Source organism: Schistocerca americana, chromosome 1 (assembly GCF_021461395.2).
Source record: "Schistocerca americana isolate TAMUIC-IGC-003095 chromosome 1, iqSchAmer2.1, whole genome shotgun sequence".
Lineage (NCBI taxonomy): Eukaryota > Metazoa > Arthropoda > Insecta > Orthoptera > Acrididae > Schistocerca > Schistocerca americana.
In genome coordinates this window covers 30383846-30408023 of record NC_060119.1, presented here as the reverse complement: position 1 = coordinate 30408023, position 24178 = coordinate 30383846, and the positions used below count along the sequence as shown (strand labels likewise).

At 41.9% G+C, this 24178-nt stretch overlaps 1 protein-coding gene across 1 annotated transcript in view; it reads right to left on the bottom strand.

Moving 5' to 3' along the window:
- Positions 1-24178, bottom strand: part of LOC124620232 (solute carrier family 35 member G1-like) — a 45335-nt gene that overhangs the window by 15505 nt on the left and 5652 nt on the right. Inside the window, exon 2 of the mRNA XM_047146903.1 lies at positions 12640-12870. Within this exon, the coding sequence (XP_047002859.1) occupies positions 12640-12870 (231 nt within the window). The remainder of the gene's footprint in view (positions 1-12639; positions 12871-24178) is intronic.

Sequence of the window (24178 nt, the reverse complement as noted above, 5' to 3'; positions counted from 1 at the left end):
TCCTCTAACATAGCACCAAGGGAACCACTAAGCTTAACATTCCCATCCAAATGATCGATCAATATCAACAGCATTGTCTGCTCCATGCGACGCTAAGGAAGTATGTTCAATACCCGTGGCATTGGCACAAAAGTCTGGTGATATGAAAACCAATGCCACTATCACTCCTCCTCGTACTACTCAAATACTGCTAATGAACAGTTCTTCCACAACTAGGATTCAAACCTTCCACCTCCATGTCGAACAACAGTACACAGATATACATTATTCACCTTGCCTATGGAGAAAGACTGATGGGAAGTACTGAGTAGTCAGAAAAAGAACTAAAGCACTAATTTTGTTCAGCAGCATTGTTGTGCGTGGAACTTAAATTTTTTCCACTGCAGCAGTTAAACTATGAAGGTTATTATAATAATATCATTCTGCAAAGAATGTTTGATGGTCCTGGAAATCCTCAGTATGGTGACACATCAAATAGTTGCCTGAGATGTGCAGAAGGGCTTCCACATAGTTTGGACAGCAGGCAGGATATACTAATTGCTCGAAGCTGTGAGACTTGTTCCAAGACATACTTGGACAGGCCTGCAGATAAGAGCATTGACCAAAATGTCCAGGGTTCTATGGTTACATCATGGTCTTCCATGAGACTTTTTCTGAGAGGTAGTTTTACAATTGCCTACAATTGACAGCAGAGTGAAAGATTAACCCTAGAATTGCAGTTCACACACAGTGTACTTTGAATTCCATCATAGAGGAAATCCTTCATGGATGTGGAATGAGTGCAGAAGAAGTCACTGCAGGGTACTTTTATGAAGCCTGCCAACAGAAAAGTTTAACTAGTGCTAATCTGCTCATACTCATGATTATCAGAATTACTGTTAATGCATATTAGCAGAAAAGCTCCTTTCTTTCCACTTCTCAGGTGCTGTTTCTATCTAATATCATGCTTTAAAAGAGCAGTAATATAACTTTACTCAGATCACTGTTAGCTGTCTACATACTGGCAAGGCAAGGCATTTTTAACCTAAACGGTAGCTGATATAGAATTTGCAGTCTTGAAATCTCAATAAATTGTAGAAGGTATGCTTAATGAGGAGTAACTTTATTTTGTTTTTAAATATCAGAGGATTTTCCATTTACATGTCCACCAATGATGCATTTCAACAGTATCGTGAAAAGGATATTACTTTATTATTACTAGATCTGTGTTGTTTACCGGTCATGACTGGACAGACTGCATCAAGATTAATTACATACATACATTTAAAAAAAATATTCACAAAATTAAGACATTTATACTTAATAGAAACAATATTTGTTTGTCCATTCACTTTGGTCACTATTAGAGAATTCATCAATGGAGTACAATGGGCGTTCTTTCAGGTCCTGTGCTACTCTCCTTCTGAATGTTCCTAGCAGCAGGGATTGCGCTTCTTGAGGCAGTGAGTTGAACATCTTTAGGGCAACCACTGGAAAGCTGTCTTGCGATCCCGTCAGTCAACACCTGGGTATTTCGATGCTCCTCTTTTTACGGGTATTGTGATTGTGTATATCTTGCCTCATGCTGAAGACTCCTTGGTTTTCTTTCACGCTGATGAGACATAAAAACACATACTGGCTGAAGACTGTCACAATTCCTAACTGCTTGAATATAGGCCTGCAATGCTCCTGTCTTTTGCTTGATGTGATAGACTGAACACACACACACACACACACACACACACACACACACACACACACACACACACACACACAGGGGTGGGGGGGTGGGGGGGGGGGGAAGAGATAGGAGTCCGCAAGTTAGGGGTGGGGATTGGTGTAGTGTTTCTTGTAGGAGCATGCAGGGACATGGTGGATACAGGGTAGGGCTGCCAGGTGCAGTCAGGAGGTTTGAGGGGGAGAGAGGCAAAAAAGGAAAGAAGTGCAGAAAAGGGCTAATGGGTTTATTGTTGGAATAGAATGCTGAGTAGTGTTGGAGTGGGAGCAGGGAAAGGGATAGGTGGGTGAAAGACAGACTAGTGAACTTTGATGCCAGGGGGTTTGGGAATGCAGGATATATCATACTCCAGGAAGAGTTTCCACCAGTGCAATTCAGAAAAGCTGGTGATGGTAGAAAGGATCCTCCAGATGGTGCAGGGTGTGATGCAGTCATTGGAGTGAAAAATTTTTGTTGGGCAGCATGTTCAGCAACTGGGTGGTCCAGCTGTCTGTTAGCCACAGTTTTTTGGTGACTATTCATGCAGACAAACAGCTAGTTGGTTGTTATGCCCACGTAGAAAACAGCACAGTGGTTGCAGCTTAGTTTGTAGATCACATGATTGCTTCAACAGTAGCTCCACCATTGATGGGAAATGGGATGCTTGTCACCAGACTGGAATAGGTGGTGCTGGGAGGATGTATGGGACTTGTGTTGTAACATATTACAGATATTTGATCTGAATATAAAACTCTCTTCCCTAACCTAGATAGGGATGTATAGTTTATGTGGAACAAGATTTTCAACTACATGGAACTTACTTTTAGATCTAGTATTGTGGTTCAGAGTTTCAGTGTTCATTCTAAATTTACTCTTGTTATTAACTACAAATGCAATCGTGTAATGTATATCTTGGCATATAAGTGTAAGGGTCCCTAGATCCCTGCACAGGCTTCTGCACCCTGTTTGGTTATAACCTTTATGTAATATTCTTACTGCACAATTCTGTACAAGAAATACTTTTTTCATCCTTAGCTGCAAACAGCCCAGAAGATTACATCAAGTATGCTAACTGTCCTGTCTGCAGGTCACCACAATGAGACAGATTTATATGTGAAAAGCAGGCAAAATTCAGCATTTGTTTAACTCATACATGTGCATGTGTCAAGACAGTTTCAGGACCAGTTTGAGAACATTTTTTTCATACAAGTGACTTACATTTGAGACATTTCACTTGCATTAGTTTTCACTATTAATTATGGTACACGCTTTATACAAATCTTGTGCTTGTGTGCCTTAGTGCCCATCTCAGGTCGGTGCCCCAAAAGGTCACTATTAACTGTGATATGTTCTGTAAAGAAATCTTGTAGTTGTGGCAGATCTGACACTACTCCCAGCATGGTGCTTGGTACCTTTGTCACTTGGACCTTAACTGGCCCTACTTAGTTTACTGACTATCTGAATATGAGCTTCACTGAGCGTGCGTCCACTGGTCTCCACAGTAAGTTTTCTACGGAATTCTGTAATATTAGTCTTTTGTATAAAAAGGAAAATTCACTCAAGAAAAATACAAAAGTATAAGACAGAACTGCTGACCAATACTTATCTTCAGCAGATGAAAATCATTGCTGCCAGTAGGCACATATAGAAATACACACATCAAAAAAAGTTTTGCATTACCTCAGTTCTGAGAGTTCCAGAACTTGTGCAGAAAATTGGAATAGAGATCAACATAAACATCATTTCATCCCTTCTTATTGCTCATGGAATCACATATTGCATGTTGTACCACCATACAGAGAGATCTTCAGAGGTGATCCTCCAGATTGCTGTACACACCGGTACCTCTAATACCCAGTAGCATGACCTCTTGCATTGATGCATGCCTGTATTTGTCATGGCATACTATCCGCAAGTTCATCAAGGCACTGTTGGTCCAGATTGTCCCACTCCTCAACAACAATTTGGCGTAGATCCCTCAGAGTGGTTGGTGGGTCATTTTTTCCATAAACAGACCTTTTCAATCTGTTCATTAGGGTTCATGTCTGACCACTCCAGTCGAGTGATGTCATTATCCTGAAAGAAGTCATTCACAAGATGTGCACGAAGGAGGTGTGAATTTTCATCCATGAAGATGAATGCCTCACCAATACGTTGCCAATGTGGTTGCACTATTGGTCGGAGGGTGGCCTTCATGTATTATTAAGGTGTTACGGCGCCTTCCATGACCACCACGGCGTACATCAGTTCCATGTTATGCCATCCCAAAACAGCAGGGAACCTCCGTCTTGCTGCATTCGCTGGACAGTGTGTCTAAGGTGTTCAGCCTGACTGGGTTGCCTCCAAACATGTCTCTGACCATTGTCTGGTTGAAGGCCTATGCAACACTCTTTGGTGAAGAGAACATGAAGCCAATCCTGAGCGGTCCATTCAACATGTTGTTGGGCCAATCTGTATGATGCTGCAGGGTGACGGACTGCGCCAAGGATGTTGGGAGTGAAGTTGCACATCATGCAGCCTGTTGTGCATAGTTTGAGTCATAACACAACGTCCTGTGGCTGCAAAAAAGTATTATTCAACATGGTGGCATTGCTGTCAGGCTTTTTCTGAGACAAAATCTGTAGGTAGCAGCCATCCACTGCAGCAGTAGCCCTTGGATGGCCTGAGCGAGGCATGTCATGGGCAGTTCCTGTCTCTCTGTATCTCCTCCATGTCTGAACAACATCGCTTTGGTTCACTCTGAGATGCTTGAACACTTTTCCCTTGATGAGAGCCCTTCCTAGCACAAAGTAACAATGCAGATATTATTGAACCATGGTACTGACTGCCTAGGCATGACTGAATTACAAACACAAGCCATGGAATGATTGTAGCTGATCGGCTGTCAGACCACCTCCATCTAATAGGCGTTGCTCATGCATGGTTGTTTTGGTCTTTGGCGGGTTTAGTGACATCTCTGAACAGTCAAAGACATTGCATCTGTGATAAAATATCCACAGTCAATGTCAATCTTCAGGAGTTCTGGGAACAGGGGTGATGCAAAACATTTTTTGATGTGTGTACGTGAGACTATACTAGCTTCTCATACTGATAGCTCCATCCTTGAGGATAAGAGAGGGGTAGTTTGGCGAAAGTTAAAAAGGAAAGGGAGATCACTAAGAGCCCAGGATGCGAGGACAAGGGTAGACCAAGTTGAAAGCTAGGGGCAAGGGATGGGGGTGGGGGTTGAATGTCAGAGACAGTATGAAGTCAATGATGTGGATTGGTAACCACCAGTCCAGAGATAATCAAGACAATAGAGAAGCAAAATAAATTAAGAGATAAAGGAAAAACAAATTAAGTACTAGATAAGTACAGGAACAGAGCAATGGAAAACAAAAAGGGGAGTGAGAAGGATTAGGATGAGAATGTAAAAGTAAAAAAGAAAATAAAGGAAATGGTGTAACGTACTGGAGGAGGGAATGTGTTAAAGTCCAGGAGTGTTTTGGGATGCAAGGATATTTTGGAGGGCAAGTTTTGATCTACAGAGTTCAGGGAAACTGTTGATAGTATCAAGTGGAGGGATTCAAATAACCCATGTGTAACCCATGTGGTGTAGCAGAGCAATCTTGCTGTAGGGCACATCCAGTTACTCGGTACTGGAAGCTGGCATGGTGACGGTTCTTCCATACACATTGATGCGCTTAGCTAGTTTAGTGTTGATCATTCCTACATAAAACGCTGTATGGTAGTTACAAGTTAAATGGTGAACAAGAAGTAATAGTTTTACAAGCTGCTCTGCCTCTGTATTTGGGATTTGCCAGTGGTGGATCTGGAGTGGATGGTAGTGGGATAGTGCCTCGGGAAGGCTTTCAATGGGAGCAATTGCAAGGGTAGGAAATTTGGGTTAAGAATAATGGTTTGAGAATGTCATATGGCTTAACTGGCAATGATAGTAGTTTAAGAAAAAGTTCTGACAAACACAGTCACAATAGTTTATAAGACTTGACATCATCAGTCGAGGGAGTCATAGTGATCTCTACTATTTATTATACATTTTTTGTTCACAATATGCTATAGTAATTTTATTATATTATATTGCAATCAAGACCATTAAAATTTATAACAATCACATCACTAGATTAAAAGGAAAGTTACATGTAACCCAGCTAATATGCACTTGTGTCAGGGAGGTACATGCTATATTGGAATAAAACTGTTCAAGATGTTGCCTGATGGTTTAAAACATATACTAAATATAAATGCATTTGAAAAATCTGCCATACCACTGCTTCTATGCAGTAAATGAATACATGAAGCTTAATTTACGTAATTTGTAATGTTTAGGCTTACATACAATTTTTATTATTTATTTATATAATAGAGGGAAACATTCCACGTGGGAAAAATATATCTAAAAAGAAAGATGATGAAACTTACCAAACAAAAGCGCTAGCAGGTCGATAGACACACAAAAAAAAAAAAAAAAAAACACAAACATACACACAAAATTCTAGCTTTCGCAACCAATGGTTGCCTCGTCAGGAAAGAGGGAAGGAGAAGGAAAGACAAAAGGATATGGGTTTTAAGGGAGAGGGTAAGGAGTCATTCCAATCCCGGGAGCGGAAAGACTTACCTTAGGGGGAAAAAAGGACAGGTATACACTCGCATACACACACATATGTGTGTGTGTGTGTGTGTGTGTGTCTGTGTATGTGTGGATGGATATGTGTGTGTGTGCGAGTGTATACCTGTCCTTTTTTCCCCCTAAGGTAAGTCTTTCCGCTCCCGGGATTGGAATGACTCCTTACCCTCTCCCTTAAAACCCATATCCTTTTGTCTTTCCTTCTCCTTCCCTCTTTCCTGACGAGGCAACCATTGGTTGCGAAAGCTAGAATTTTGTGTGTATGTTTGTGTTTTTTATTATTTATTTATGAACACTAGATTTAAGTCGTATTAAATTTTCGTCTTGCACACTGCACTGCACATGATCAACAGAATAAATAAATAACTAAATAAGTCTCACTTCCTTGAGATGAGATAAACTTGGCAAAAACATCACTCTACTTACAGTACAATAATGTAGGATCATCATATGCATGCAGTATTACTTTTGAAACTTCTGTGCAGAATTATTACAAGACTTATTTGAATTTAGAGGTTTCCTGTGAAGGTAAACCATTCATTACACCATTGTACTACACTAGTATTTTGAGCACAGGCCTTAAAAGGGATGAAATTTTCATGATTCTACCTATCTCTGATAATTTGGCTGTTTATATAGCCTCCTGTTGATATCCATACAATGTTGCACACAGTAAAAATATTATGTTGAAAATTCACCCAAATATACTATACTTGTGAAATTTGCAACACCTAGAAACAATGACTGAATGACTTCAATTCAGAGGACGTCCTACAGCAGTCCATCAGCATTAGTGATTAAGAAACATTAGACAAAGTGCCAGTATGCCTTACTGAAGTCGATGACTGGAATATCAATATGCAAGATAGTTCAAATGCAAAGACTGATTAGTCTCAAGGATTAATGGAATGAGTTTGTCACAGTGTGATATTTCCTGCTGCTTTGACAGTGGTACATGTTTGGAGCCAGAAACCACAAGGTGGCGCATGCAGTGATGAGCTAGTACAGGGTCCTGCAGGGAGACAAGAGCATGGGATAGCCACCATCACATCTGCATATTTGAAACAGACTTTTTGCACTTTTAAGTTGGAGCTGTATCTGGATCCATGTGCATCAACACATATACCTCTAGATTCATCAGACATATGGAAAATTCCTGACATGCTCAACATTTTAGCCTTCTATCCAGCATCATTAGTATTAACTGAATCACTGACAAGAACTGGATGTTACAACCAATTGGTGATGGTTATACATATGAACCTTGGCCAACCAGAATATGGGCATTGCTATAAATTATTATCAGTAGTGTTGCCCTTGTTGTTGAAGGCTGAAAAACTTTGCATCAAATGATGGCTCAAGTCTCATGTGCAGGGAAGGGTGCTTTAAACTTGTGAGACCAAATGTTTGTTTATTATTTCTCACAGATCCACGTCATTTCGTTCCAAATGTGATAAAATGTCAAAGAGAAAATGTAAATTTGATGATAGTTCACTAAATAAGTTACTTATGATTTGACAATCAACAACTGTATCAAATAATAGTACAAATTATACAAGAATGTGAATTTCCTGATATCAGCTGCAATGGATATGAATGTACTGGCCAATGCAAGTGTCATTAGCCAAGACAAGGCACATGGCAATAAAAATGATCTCAATTGCTTGTTGTAGTGTCACCCCCTGTGTTGGAATTAAATAATGTTGCGAGCTTAAAGTGAGAAGTTGGCTACATAATACTTCAATATAAGAGAGTGGACAGTGATAATGAATGTTTGGATTGGGTCAGGATAGCCGAAGTGGTTCAGGCAATGGCTGGCAATAAGCAGGAAATCTGACCCAGAACTGTGAGAAATAATCAACAAACATTCGGTCTGATAAGTTTAAAGCACCCTTCCCTGCAAAGTTTTTGAAGTGACAGTCCAGCACAAATATGTCACTACTGAGTAATACATCTGTATCCATTGTAGCTGAAGTCATGAATTTCACATACAGTGACTAATATGGAATAAATGTTAAAATGCATTAAGCAATAAGAAATGAACATGAAGCAAAAGTATAATTTATGCAGTGATGACACACCACAGCCTAGTTTCCAAGCATTGCGACACGTAGTGAGCAAAGGTGCACACCTACAGTGGTGCATCCTGTACCCAGCAATGAGGAAGTGCCCAGGGTTAGTAGGCCTATGCTACTCACTTGTTGTTGTTATCTGACTTTGAATTAGTGTGTGATTTGTTGTCCTGTAGTATCTCTGTGCACTCATAAAATGTGCAATAACCATCTCATTAGCCAAAACAGGTGATACTCCACGTGTTGGCATTGAAAAAGTCTGTGCCTAAACTGCTCCATGTTGCTGCCTGCTTTGCACTATAGCCATAAAAAGTTGAGTACGTTACATTCTTGAAATTACATTTAAGTAATATAATGCTATTCACTGGATCCATTTTCATTATGATTCACTGGGCCAAAAAATAGTAAAACAGTACTGTCAACATCCGCATTATCGTATGCACTGTGATAGCGAAACCACAGACATATATAATTACAATGTGAACAGTGCAGCCCAGTTTATGTGACTACTTTAGAAGAATATACCAATAACATCACTAAATGCAAGAAATGGTGTTCATGAGACAGTGAACTATAAGTTATACAGCACAGGTATATTATGCAGTGGAAGAGTGGGAGTCAACTATGAGTGATTGTCAGGGGGTGCAAACAGCCTATGTGTTTCCATTAGGCACTGTGAAGTGTAGCAAAACAGTTATTTTTAATCTTCAACTATTAATTTCCAAACTAAAGCAATGGGGATGACCATTCTAATGATTCAAGACAAAAAGTGAGAGTGGTCTGGATCATTTGATTTAACTGTTTTACGTGTAATGACAAAAGTAATACAATAATCAGCTTAACATTAATGTACAAGATTCCATAATGCCAGGAGAAGCTTGGGAAGCTGACTCTGTATGTCGTGAACAGGGCAATGGAGAGGAGAGTGTGATGCAAGAGATGCACACTTGGAGGAAAGACAGACACACAGCCTCAGTGGTGGGCAGCTGATAAAGAAGAATGTACCAGAAGCACGTCAAGGGACCACACAGATTATGCAATATTTCTTCATATGTGCAACCTGCAAATGCTGATGGATGCTCTTAGCCTTCAGATTCAATTCATGTACTCAGATTTATTTAAAGTGTTTTTTTTAATCTCTGAATAATGTGATTAGAAACAGAACTGGGCGTTGAAGTCTCTGTGTCCCTCCTGATGAAGTAAGTCTGCTTACACCATATGCTTTTTCCTGCATTGTTTCATTTCTCTGTAACTGTGTCTTCACTGTATAGTCACAGTATACTGTGCTCAGTGCATGTCTAAAATTCTTCTTATGCTGTTAAGGTGTGGAGTGAAATACACAATGGCAGATGTACTGTTCTGATTACTTTAAAGTCAAGAGAAAGTAAACTTAGAGAGAGTAACTGGTGTCAGCAAGATTAAGATTACATTCTCTATACAGGGTGATATTTTCCACCGTGTACAAACTCTAGGGATTGATTGATGAGAGGGTACAGAACAAAAAAGGTCTAATGAACTTATGTCCAGAAATGCATGATTTCCATGCTAGAGACCATTTATTCAGCCATACTTTGTTACAGAGACTGCAGTCTAATACGCACTGCACCATGCAGGCACAGTTACGGTATGCACAGTTTCCTCCTAGAGGGTGGTGCTGTTCCTCATACGTCATGCCCTAGCACCCTCTCCTGCCATTTTGTGTCCATTTCACTTCCTTGCTGACTCACCTTATAGTGGATGTGATACAGCATCGTAAACAATTCTTCCATATTCGAATCGAGACTTTGTTGACATGCTGTTTGAAGTGTTGGCAGAAGAGCCAACACCGTGTTGCTAGAGGAGGCCGAAATGCACGCTTTAAGCTCACGCAGGCTGGCGTGAGGTCTGGAACATTACAAGGAATTGAGAACTCAGAAAAACGGACGCAGTTGCTGTAATACTTAACTTTAATCCATAATTGTAGAACATCGCTCTTGATGACACATTTATATAATCTCAATATAACTGGTAATGGCGCCTTGCTAGGTCGCAGCAAATGACATAGCTGAAGGCTATGCTGACTATCGTCTCGGCAAATGAGAGCGTATTTGTCAGTGAACCTTTCCTAGTAAAGTCGGCTGTACAACTGGGGCGAGTGCTAGAACGTCTCTCTAGACCTGCCGTGTGGCGGCGCTCGGTCTGCGAGCACTGACAGTGGCGACACGCGGGTCCGACGTATACTAACGGACCGCGGCCGATTTAAGGGCTACCACCTAGCAAGTGTGGTGTCTGGCGGTGACACCACAGTGTTCACTTACGGAAAGGCAAATGACGATGGGTGGCAGGCAGCAAGTTTGCGTCAGGAGACCTATCCCCTCCAACAACAAGCACACGATTCAATGTCTGCAACAGTGTTTCGCCATTTGTCTGAGACAGGGTTGTTTCAGGCCGCAGGAAATCATGAAGGATGTGCCCGAAATGTTTGGACACCAGACTTGGAGGAAAGTGTGATTAACACTGTGGAAGGCGACTGCCGTGTCACCACTAGGTAGTTGGCCCGCCAGTACGGGGTAAGCCAGACAAACCTGTTGAACATTCTCCATGACAATCATTACTACCCATACCACTTTCAGTGTGTGCAGAGCTTACTAGCAACAGACTTTCCACATCAGGAGCGGTTTTGTCACTGGCTTCTTCACCAGGCAACCACGATTCCAGGATTTGTGTCATTCATCCTATTCACAGGTGAGGCCGCTTTATGCGGAGTGGTATCTTCAACTTTCATAACAGTCGTCTGTGGGATAGTATGCAGAGTCCCCACAGTGAGGTAACAGCAAATCACCAGCATCGGTGCAGCCGGAATGTGTGGGCTGGGATAACTGGCGACCGTATTTTAGGACCAGTATTCTTCCACGTTGCCCAATAGACCGGAGCTATCGGCGTTTCTTGCGGATGACTTTACCTCCTCTGCTGGAAGATGTGCCATTGATCACCAGAAGAGTTATGTGGGTGCCAAATGATGGTGCTCCATCTCACTTTGGCGTTAACGTGTCAATCGTGTCTTCCCTGGTCGACGGATCGGACGAGGGGGTCCAGTTGCTTGGCTTGCTCTTTGACTGGGTCTCGACGAGTGCGATTTGTAGTTATGGGGCCAGCTCAAAAGTATCGTGTATGCAGACCTTATTCAAATTTGGAGGCACTGGTACTGCGTATTCATGCTGCCTTTGACACTGTTCAGATGCTATAGAATACCAAAAGGAAAAGACATGTTGTGGTGTCACCGCCAGACAGCACACTTGCTAGGAGGTAGCCTTTAAATCGGCCGCGGTCCGGTAGTATACGTCGGACCCGCGTGTCGCCACTGTCCGTAATTGCAGGCCGAGCGCCGCCACACGGCAGGTCTAGTGTAGAGAGACTCCCTAGCACTCGCTTCAGTTGTACAGCAGACTTTGCTAGCTATGGTTCACTGTCTACATACGCTCTCATTTGCCGAGACGACAATTTAGCATAGCCTTCAGTTACGTCATTTGCTACTAAATAGCAAGGCGCCATAATCAGTTACTATTCTGAACAGATAGTATTGTGATTCGTGTACCGTCAAGAGTGACGTTCATCATTAATGGATTAAAGTTAAGTATGAAACTAATTACGTCCGCTTTCTGAATTCTCGTCATGTTCCAGACCTCACGTCAGTATAGTTCTTCCCTCTTCACGCCACCCTGTGTGACCTAAAACGTGTGCATTTCGGCCTCCTCTAGTAACACGGTGTTGGCTCTTCAGCCAACACAACACATGTCACTGTTGTTTTCAAATGACCTGTATCTGTACAATGTTTTGCCACAGCTGATATGTCTGGCTGTAGTAAGCCTGTGTCTCTTCGGTGTTCCACACACCTCTCATTAGCGGTGCGTGTTGTCTGACCTATGTATGACATATCACAGTTCCCGAAAGGAATCTGATAAATACCCGCCTTTCGAAGCAGTAAACCATCCTTCACAGAGCCGAGTAAGGCTGCAGTCTTCTTAGGAGACTGGAAAATCACATTAACACGTATTTCGAGAATACATCTTCGAAGAAAGAGCACCGACATCAAGAAAAAATGCTTTTGATGGGAAGGTATTGCTTTCTTCTTCGAGATCACGTGTTTGCATTCTAGAATTTGTTGCTGGAAATATCCATTCGCTTAAAAATGCTTTTGAGGTGTGTGGACTCTTCTTGCAAATTATCATTACCAGGTATACAGTGCTAAGGATTAGGGCAGCGCTCACCTGCAGCTGCAGCAGCAGGCGGTAGCCGGGCGGCCCCAGCAGCTGGCCCTGCCCCCGGCCCCAGATCACCAGCGGCAGCATCGCCAGCACCTGCAGCAGCGACCGGATCACCAGCAGCTCCATGGGGTCGATGGTGCGCAGCGCCTTCACCGCCGCCGAGCTCAGCGTGAAGCACGCGCCGGACATGAAGGCCAGCAAGATGCCGCACCAGTTCGTCTTCTGTGGCCGGTCCTGGTCCGCAAAAACACAACAACACGTAACCAAAACCATTCAGATCTGTGCAAAACAGGTGCTTATTCATTCATTTGTCTCACTGCCTGTTCTACTTCATTGCAATGCATGTCGGTTGTCTATAACCATAAGTGTTTTGTGTGGGCGACTCTGGTGGTTGGAAGTGCAGTGCGAAGTTAACACAGCACATAACGTTACATACAGTATGATTCAGCTGCCCCTGTCTATGAGTTCTGTGCAACCTGTGACACCTTAAAATACCACGAGCAAGATTTTCGTACTCTGTCGTTCGCTATGTCCACAATATTAGTGCTACAAAACAAAACAGAAAACAAAAAATGAACAGGACCTCTTTGCGGGAAATTTAGTGTACTACAATCTGTACTAGGATAGGTTTTCGCTAGGGGCAATGGTTTTCGAGTTATCCAAGGAAAACACATTTGAAGATCACTTTTGTACGTTTCTTTTGAGTAATTCCTAAGCTTCGGCCCCTGCAATAAAGGTATTCCAGTACAAAATTCAGCTACATTACATTACTTGCAGAAAGATGCTGTTCATTTTTCCTGTAGGACTAAAAGTTTGCGTGTAGCGAGGGAGAGAATATCAAAATCTTCCTCGAAGAATTTGAAGGTGTTGCGGGTTGCATAAAACCCATACCTAGGACAGCTGAAGCACTCTTGTATTATACACTCATCAAAAAATGTTTTGTATCACTTCGGTTGCGAGAGTTCCGGAACCTGTACGGAAAATTGGAAAAAAGATCTACATAAACATCATTTCCGCTCTTTTTAATTGCTCATGAAAACCACACATTGCATGTTGTACCACCACACAGCGAGGTCTTCAGAGGTGGTGGTCCAGATTGCTGTACACACCGGTACCTCTAATACCCAGTAGTACGTCCTCTTGCATTGATGTATGCCTGTTTTCATCGTCGCATACTATGCACAAGTTCATCATGGCACTGTTGGTACAGATTGTCCCACTCCTCAAACGGCGATTCGGCGTAGATCCCTCAGATGATTGGGTCACGTCGTCAATTTATCCCAGGCATGTTCGATAAGGTTCATGTCTGGAGAACATGGTGGCCACTCTAGTCGAGCGATGTCGTTATGCTGAACGAAGTCATTGACAAGATGTGCACGAAGGGGGTGCGAATTGTCGTCCAAGAAGACGAGTGCCTCGCCAGTATGCTGCCGATATGGTTGCACTGTCGGTCGGAGGATGGCATCCAGGTATCGTACAGCCGTTACGGGGCCTTCCATGACCGCCAGGGGCGTACGTCGGCCCCAACGTAACGCCACCCCAAAACATCAGGAAACCTCCATCTTGCTGCACTCACTGGACAGCGTGTCTAAGGCGTTCAGCCTGACTGGGTTGCCTCCTAACACGTTTACGACGGTTGTCTGCTTGAAGGCATATGCGACACTCACCGGTGAACAGAACGTGAGGCCAATCCTGATCAGTCCATTTGGCGTGCTGTTGGGTGCTCTGCATGGTGTCGTGGTTGCAAAGATGGACTTCGCCATCGACGTCGGGAGTGAAGTTGCGCATCATGCGGCGTATTGCGCACAGTTTGAGTCATAACACGACGTCCTGTGGCTGCACGAAAAGCATTATTTAACATGATGGCGTTGCTGTCAGGGTTCCTCCGAGCCATAATCCGTAGGTAGCGGTCATCCACTGCAGTAGTAGCCCTTGGGCGGCCTGAGCGAGGCATGTCATCGACAGTTCCTGTCTCTCTGTATCTCCTCCATGTCAGAACAACACCGCTTTGGTTCCCTTCGAGATGCCTTGACACTTCCCTTGTTGAGAGCCCTTCCCGGCACAAAGTGTCAATGCGGACGCGATCGAACCGCGGTATTGACCGTTGAGGCATGGTTGAACTACAAACACGAGCCGTGCACCTCCTTCCTGGTGGAATGACTGGAACTGATCGGCTGTCGGACCCGTTCCGTCTAATAGGCGTTGCTCATGCATGGTTGTTTACGTCTTTGGCGGGTTTAGTGACATCCCTGAACAGTCAAAGGGACTGTGTCTGTGATGCATTATCCACAGTCAACGTCTATTTTCAAGAGTTCTGGGAACCAGGGTGATGCATAACTTTTTTTGACGTGTGTACTTGACTGTTTTGCATTAATGTATAACATAATTCCAGTTTGTTTTACGGTGTGCATCGCTTTGTCACATAGTTGTAATGAAAATAATTACGTGTTTGCCGGCCGCGGTGGTCTCGCGGTTGAGGCGCTCAGTCCGGAACCGCGCGACTGCTACGGTCGCAGGTTCGAATCCTGCCTCGGGCATGGATGTGTGTGATGTCCTTAGGTTAGTTAGGTTTAAGTAGTTCTAAGTTCTAGGGGACTGATGACCACAGAAGTTAAGTCCCATAGTGCTCAGAGCCATTTGAACCATTTTTTTGTAAGCACAATGTTATACGAAATATTATGTACTGGATACCTTTGTTTGTCTACACGGAATTGCTAAGAATCGTGTTGAATGAAATAATAAAATTGGAACCGCCTGTAAAGAGCAAGCAAAATCTTTGTTTGGTAGAGTTAGTGTTATGAATCTAGGTGAGTAGACGATAATGAAGGTAGGCGAATTATAGCTATTTAATGTACGAAGTACACTGTTGTACGTACTGAGTTATTATTTACGACAAAAATACATCGATATGGTTGTGTGTATCGGAAAAGTAGAGCTCTTAGTGCGCCAAGCGTTGTTTAAAATTGTACTGAGCGTAACTATTCGTATGAATGACAACAGAGCGCACGAGATGTAAATACGAGTAAATAAGAAAACTTGTTGAAAATGCAAAGCGAGACCTCTTTGTTTCCATCAAAAAGCAAAATATTCAAAATGTTATTCCGCATGTACAGTAAGTACTCTATTTAGCCGTACGTCCAAAAGACTTAAACCAGTAGAAAGAACCCGAATAATCGTTGTAGCCATGGATTCTAAGTGCCTGTATAGTTACATTTGTTTCTGCAAGTTCATTAGGAAGATACTCTGAACTGCACATGAAGTTGATATCGCCTGTTTCTGTGCAAGTGTCTTCACAAACTGTTTAAACGCATCGAGTGAAGAGCCGTTTGTTTTCTTTGAAATTATGAACACAGATAGATAACTTAACGTAAAAATCATATCCTTCTCGCGTCATTTTTCTATACGTATTTTGAGTTAATAATTTATCAAATCGTTGCCAGGCGGTTATGTTATATTATGATGATTACCTGAATTTTTTGTATTCAAAATACGCCAGTATCAGCTGTGTCCATGGCGTGTAACAACTTCATGAACAGCTCGCTACAGCTGAACGCTCTTCTTCGTCCTGTACAGTAGTGACTCCTGGAGTTTAGATATACACCGACGGCAAAAGATCGCGGCACCAAAAAAAAAAAAAAAAAAAAAATTAATGTTGAGTAATGGAATTTCGGGGTACATTTTTCTAGGTGACATATTCAAGTGATTAACATTGAAAGATCACAGGTTAATGTAAACGCGAGATGGTTCAAATAGTTCAAATGGCTCTGAGCACTATGGGACTTAACATCTGAGGTCATCAGTCCCCTAGAACTTAGAACTACTTAAACCTAACTAACCTAAGGACATCACACACATCCATGCCCGAGGCAGGATTCGAACCTGCGACCGTAGCGGTCGCGCGGTTCCAAGCTGAAGCGCCTAGAACCGCACGGCCACTCCGGTTGGCAAACGCGAGATGAGCCATTGCAAATGTGAAATGCATTAATTACCAGTGTAATCACCAGAATGTTGAATGTAAGCATGCAGCCGTGGATGCACTATGCTATACAATTGCCGGGTGTCAGTTTGTGGAATAGAGTTCCATGCCTATTGCTCTTGTTTGGTCAATACAGGGACGGTTAATGCCGTTTGCGGATGACGTCGCAGTTGATGACCGATGATGTCCCATATGTGCTCGATTGGAGACAGGTCTGGTGATCGAGCAGGCCAAGGGAACATGTCGACGCTCTATAGAGCATGCTGGGTTACAACAGCGGTATGTGTGCATTATACAGTTAAAAAACACTCCTTGGAAAGCTGTTCATGAATGCCAACACAACAGGTCGAATCGCCTGATTGATGTACAGTTTGTAGTCAGGGTGGGTGGGATGACCACGATAGTGCTCCTGCTGTCATATGAAATCGCACCCCAGACCATAAATCCTGGTGTAGGTTCACTCTGTCTAGCACACAACAGACTGGCTGCAGGTCCTCAACTCGCCTCCTCCTGACAAACACACGGCCATCACTGGCACCGAGGCAGGACAACTTTCATCAGAATACAGAACAGACCTTGTAACACCGTAGCTCTAATGCTCTACTGATTTATTTTGCCTTTTGTTTCATTTAATGTTATCTCGTTGAGTTTCTGTAAATGTTGTTTGACTGAATCGATAACACAAAATTGTGTACTCCTTTCTTTGTAAAAACTTTGATGTCATGGTTTCATTCTATGCAATGTAGTGTATCTATCATTTTAATTCTTTGTCTCATTTGAAAACTTACTGTACATAACTGTAATTTTGTTTAAATAGTTTTTTTTGTAGAAATGTCAATATGTGCAAATGTTCAGTTTTAATTAATATGTTTGGCTGTTGTTATGTAATTGTTGATCCTCACTTAGGGTCCTTAGTTATTTTGTATGTAAAAGGTGTTGTGATTCCCCTCGGGAACGGAAGCATGCAGCGCGCGCAAATTGTGGTTGGCCTAGGTAGAAAAGGTGGAATTAAGAGTCAGTCGGGGACGAGCTACCAAACTATCAACTGCTCATGTAAAAGTTGTGTATTGTGCTGGTTCCGAGAGAGAGGCTTTTCCTGACGCTTTCCAATGCCTCGGATGGATGGATAAAGAGCTGGAACTATTCTGGAATTGGTATCTATCATCGCCACCAATAAATGACAGAGTCCAGCAATTCTACCTGCAAATCCACCTCCCAACATGCAATCGCCACCACATTGCACAATCACTGTAATGGAACAGTATAGTAATGTACAGTGAAGGATCTGCTCATCGGATGTTATGGTGTACCTAAATATAAGGTAAAATTTGACTGAACTTTTGTACTTACCGTGATTTATCCTCACTTACATATCCACTTAGCGTCCCTCCCACGCTAAAGTGTTTATCGAGTGTCCTTTATTGAAAGCATATTAAAATTAATATGGTAATAGAGTGTGCTAATATTAATAATGTTTGTTGAAAGGATCTAGCAAATATCTCAATTTTGTATTTCACTGCAGTAAAAGTTCAGAACTGCAACTGTTGAGAGTTATATGTTCATCCTTGCTAAGTGTTTCACTGATGTAATGAAAGTGTGTTTAGTTTGCTCTGCTACAGTGGTCAAGATTAAGGGGCCCCCTCCATTGAAAGTAGTTCAAAGGCACAAAGTTACATAATTATAGAAAGTTTCAATTACTCTTGCTATTCGAGTCAAATTCTGTACAATATTGGGTTCCTCTTGTGTATTAAAAGTGCATATTAATGTTGTAACAAGATCCATAGTTTGTCTATTGTGGTCATGCTACATAACGAATAACTATGAAAACAGTAACTTCTTTATTCAAAAGACAGTGAGAAGTAAGCTGTTAGTGAATTTCATTTAATTTTCATTCTAAATAAAAAGGTGTTTAGTAGTGAGAGACCTAATCTATGCACAATACCTAATTTTGCTGTACACCATATCTATATAAGAGTGGAGAAACTTCAGGATAAGGAAATCAGGCACAAGTACATAACAGTGATCTCAGAAAGGTACCAGTTAGTTGAATGTAGTCAATTACAGTCATTGGAAAAGGAATGGACAAGGTACAGGGACACAGTACTAGTGGTGGCTAAAGAATGTCTTGGAACAGTAGTGTGTAAAAGTAGGATGAAGCAAACGGCTTGGTGGAATGACACAGTCAAGGCAGCCTGTAAAAGGAAAAAGAAGGCGGATCAAAAATGGCTACATACTAGAACTCAGGTAGACAGAGAAAGTTATGTTGAAGAAACAAACAAAGCCAAACAGATAATTGCGGCACCCAAGAAGAAATCTTGGGAAGACTTTGGAAACAGGTTGGAGACTATGGGTCAGGCTGCTGGAAAACCATTCTGGAGTGTACTTAGCAGTCTTCGAAAGGGAGGTAAGAAGGAAATGACAAGTATTTTGGACAGGTCAGGAAAACTGCTGGTGAATCCTATGGATGCCTTGGGCAGATAGAGGGAATATTTTGAAGAGTTGCTCAATGCAGGTGAAAATACGATCAGTAATGTTTCAGATTTCGAGGTAGAATGGGATAGGAATGATGATGGAAATAGGATCACATTTGAGGAAGTGGAGAAAATGGTCAATAGATTGCAGTGCAATAAAGCAGCTGGGGTGGATGAAATTAAGTCGGAACTCATCAAATACAGTGGAATGTCAGGTCTTAAATGGCTACACAGGATAATTGAAATGGCCTGGGAGTCGGGACAGGTTCCATCAGATTGGACAAAAGCAATAATCACACCAATCTTTAAACATGGAAACAGAAAAGATTGTAACAACTACAGAGGTATCTCTTTAATCAGCGTTGAGGACCAATTGGATGAAAATCAGTGTGGGTTTAGGCCTCTTAGAGGTTGTCAGGACCAGATCTTTAGCTTACGGCAAATAATGGAGAAGTGTTATGAGTGGAACAGAGAATTGTATCTATGCTTTATAGATCTAGAAAAGGCATATGACCAGGTTCCTAGGAGGAAGTTATTGTCTGTTCTACGAGATTATAGAATAGGAGGCAAACTTTTGCAAGCAATTAAAGGTCTTTACATGGATAGTCAGGCAGCAGTTAGAGTTGACGGTAAATTGAGTTCATGGTTCAAAGTAGTTTCAGGGGTAAGACAAGGCTGCAACCTGTCTCCACTGTTGTTCATATTATTTATGGATCATATGTTGAAAACAATAGACTGGCTGGGTGAGATTAAGATATGTGAACACAAAATAAGCAGTCTTGCATATGCGGATGACTTAGTTGTGATGGCAGATTCGATTGAAAGTTTGCAAAGTAATATTTCAGAGCTAGATCGGAAGTGTAAGGACTATGGTATGAAGATTAGCATCTCCAAAACGAAAGTAATGTCAGTGGGAAAGAAATATAAACGGATTGAGTGCCAAATAGGAGGAACAAAGTTAGAACAGGTGGACGGTTTCAAGTACTTAGGATGTATATTCTCACAGGATGGCAACATAGTGAAAGAAGTGGAAGCGAGGTGTAGCAAAGCTAATGCAGTGAGCGCTCAGCTACGATCTACTCTCTTCTGCAAGAAGGAAGTCAGTACCAAGACTAAGTTATCTGTGCACCGTTCAATCTTTCGACCAACTTTGTTGTATGGGAGCGAAAGCTGGGTGGATTCAGGTTACCTTATCAATAAGGTTGCGGTTACGGATGTGAAAGTAGCTAGGATGATTCCAGGTACTAGTAGATGGGAACAATGGCAGGAGGGTGTCCACAATGAGGAAATCAAAGAAAAACTGGGAATGAACTCTATAGATGTAGCAGTCAGGGCGAACAGGCTTAGATGGTGGGGTCATGTTACATGCTTGGGAGAAGCAAGGTTACCCAAGAGACTCATGGGTTCAGCAGTAGAGGGTAGGAGGAGTCGGGGCAGACCAAGGAGAAGGTACCTGGATTCGGTTAAGAATGATTTTGAAGTAATAGGTTTAACATCAGAAGAGGCACTAATGTTAGCACTGAATAGGGGATCGTGGAGGAATTTTATAAGGGGGACTATGCTCCAGACTGAACGCTGAAAGGCATAATCAGCCTTAAACGATGATGATGATGATGATGACCATATCTATATTTCATGTCAGACAGGAATATGTTTGAAAAGTAACATTAGACCTATGTCCAGTTTTTTATTCTAAAGTGCACTGTAATAGTAACATTATTGAAACCACTCAGTTTGACTAAGCCCTGAAGATAGTAGTGTGTATCGTTATCTGTTATGTTTATGCAAATAATTTGTTCTGCTCTAGCTGTCAACTCCAAATTTAACATTAGCATATGCAGGTGTCAGAGTTCATTACGCTCTCGTGTGGCAAAGTATAGGTTGTGTTTGTCCGTTAAAGTTACTCATACCTTCTTTCTTAAACAGGAATGTTAATCATTCTCACGTCTAATTAGGCTGGCGACCGTTTTCTTTATTCTTTGAACAGTGTGGATAACTACATTATTTTTTGTTACTGTTTGAGTATTTACGTAATTCTGACTTTCACTTCCGATAAGCCACTTCCGTTAGGTACAATACGGTCAACATAACAAAATTTCTCTCAGAGGGTAGCACTGCTCTGTTGCTTTATACCATAATTGCTTTAACAAGATAGTTTTATTTCGCAACCTGCCTCCAACTTTAAGGTTATGGTATAGCAGTAGCGGACAAAAGTGTTATACGTGGCTTTTCCGTGACAGGACTATTTGTTCTGTTGGGGCACAGTACGTAATAAACCAAATTTGGTATTTGATTACACAAGCTACGTAAAAACAATTGCAGTGTTATAACCTCTACCCTTCCCTCTAATGAGCTTTCGCTTGACACTACTGAAGTCGCAAAGGGGGGTGGTTTGGGGTCAGAGGAATGAAGGCTACAGGGCGTCTGGCTCGGGGCTATCATTGAAGTAACCGTTTTGTAGCAGTCCGTCGAGTCACTTGGTGCCAACTGCTGCTCAGACTGACGCTGGACTTCTCTCTCGGTAGTGCCGCGTGGCCGCACATTCTCGTGACCACCGCTGACAGCAATCACGTACAGTGGCTACATGCCTGCCAAGTCTTTCTGCAGTATCGCAGAAGGAACACCCAGCTTCTCCTAGCCCTATTACACGACTTCGTTCAAACTCAGCCAGGTGTTAATAATAGCGTTTTTATCGTCTTAAAGGCATTCGTGACTAACATCAGTCCATTACATTCAATCTCAAAGGCAACTAACGTTGACAGCCGTTACATCGCGTATTTGAAGCAAACTTGATTTCCGTCCTCATAGTGGCGGTACTGGCGCCACTCTTATGCGACTGGCGCGAAATCTGAATAATCGTCTTTCAGATGCAGCAACACGCCTACCAACTTTCGTTTATGTCGCACAGCTGTTTGGTGTTGCGATTTCCGTCCGTGTAGATTCAGATATGGGACCTCAATCGAGAAGGCATGCACCTCAGGTGGTGGCGTCCGCATATACAAAATCGAGGAAGTAGCCCACGAACTGTCAGTAATCGATAAAGAACTTGGAGACTACAGTCTCAGTTTTTTTTAACGTTTACTGAGAAAAACCAAACGAAGGGGTGCAGAGTTGTGGCAAGACGAGGCAAGTTTCGTGTGGTATTTTTATCATGATCGTTTTTAAGATAACCATCATGTACTACTGATTCCGTTCAACAGAACTCAAACTGTTAGTTTGCAAAATCAAAAACATTGATCAGTGGAAGCAGTTCTGTTGTACTGAGGAGAACTCGTCGCAGGCATAATAAGCACTCCGGCTTCAGGCCACAAGCGGCCCATCGGGACCATCCGACCGCCGTGTCATCCTCGGCTAAGGATGCGGATCGGGGGGCATGTGGTCAGCACACCGCTCTCCCGGTCGTTACGATGGTTTCCTTTGACCGGAGCCGCTACTATTCAGTCGAGTAGCTCCTCAGTTGGCATCACGAGGCTGAGTGCACCCCGAAAAATGGCGACAGCTCATGGCGGCCCGGATGGTCACCCATCCAAGTCGCAGGCATAATAGCACTCTCTAAAAGACGCTTTCCAGCACTGTGTGGCGAAGGTCAGACAACAATGGAACAAGTGTGAGAATCAAGGACGGGAGCAGATTCAAGGCGACAAGGATTAACGAGTAAGTTATATACAAATGAAAGTCACAAGAACTAAAAAGTTTTTGTTGAATAAAATTAAATTTAAAAAGATGCAGATAGCAGCAAGCAGCACTCGAACACATAGGGTTCTATACAAACTTAATTATGTGTACAGATAGCTATTCATTTCGGGAATCGGCAGTTTCGACAACTTTTTCCTGCCTTCGATATCGATACTGACATCATATCAGTTGCGAGAATTCTAATATTTCGAGAATAGCACAATTTTTTGTGCGATATAATTACAAATTCACACTTTTGTGATTTGTCCCTTTGCCTGTGCTATAAAGCCTTGTTTCTTGCATAATTTAAAGATTCTAGACGCTCAAATTTTTGACACCGTCAATGGACCTTAGATCATAGTATGGAACATATGGACAGACAGAAAGTTGGACAACAAGGAAAAAAGTATTTGTTTCGTATGATGTACTTATAAATTTACGATTTTCGTATTTTTTTCTTTACCTGTGCAGTAAAATCTTGTTTATTGTCTAGTTCCATGATTGTGTGTCAACAGGAAGTAGCCTATACGTTTTGATAGGTGTGTTTGCGAGTATCAAAATATGGTATAAATTGTAATATATTCTTATTGCATTGACCTAGAAACTTAAGTTTTAAACACGGCCAAGGGAAAACAGAACTTAGTATATCACATAAATTTCAATTTGATACAATTTCCCATTTGTGCGCAAAATGGGCCTTAATAGACGGACTGACAACCTGACAGACAATCGGATAACAAATAACAATGTTCTTCTACAGGGATATAATTGCACATTAACAATTTTCAGATTAGTGAAAATTTGTTTCTTTCCCAATTTCGTGATTGTAGGCTAACGGTAAGTGCCATAAAGCTTTTCGTGAGTGAGTTTGCGAGTTTCAAAATATGACTTATAAACTTGATTTTTACACCTTCAAGGACTGTAGACCATAGTATTTGACATTATGTCAACTCGACACATCTACCTGTTCCGGAGGAAATTCGTATTTAATAGAGACAGACAGGCAGAAGGGCAACAAAGTGATCCCACGTAGGGTTCCGTTTTTATCGATTAATGTACAATACCCTAAGAAATAGGCGTTATTTAAGGAACGAATCAGCTGTTTCATTCCTTAGTTTCATCTAGGAAAAAATACAAATTGCGTCAATATAAAGTCAAAACATGACTAAATTTTTGTTAAATATGCGTTCTTTGTGTTATTATTTTTCTCTCATAGATTATGGTTTTTACAACAATGTAGTTGTGAAAGGAATTTGTCTTCTCCTTACTAATTTAAAGCTTTCAACTGACTATTTTGTATTAAAACGTTGTTGTATCGGAGCTATTTTTAAGCAAAGCGGACTCGATAAAGGGAAGTGATTCTGAAAGCAGTGCAATAACAAAAAAATATCTCTGTCGTATTTTTCTGAATACCGGTTCT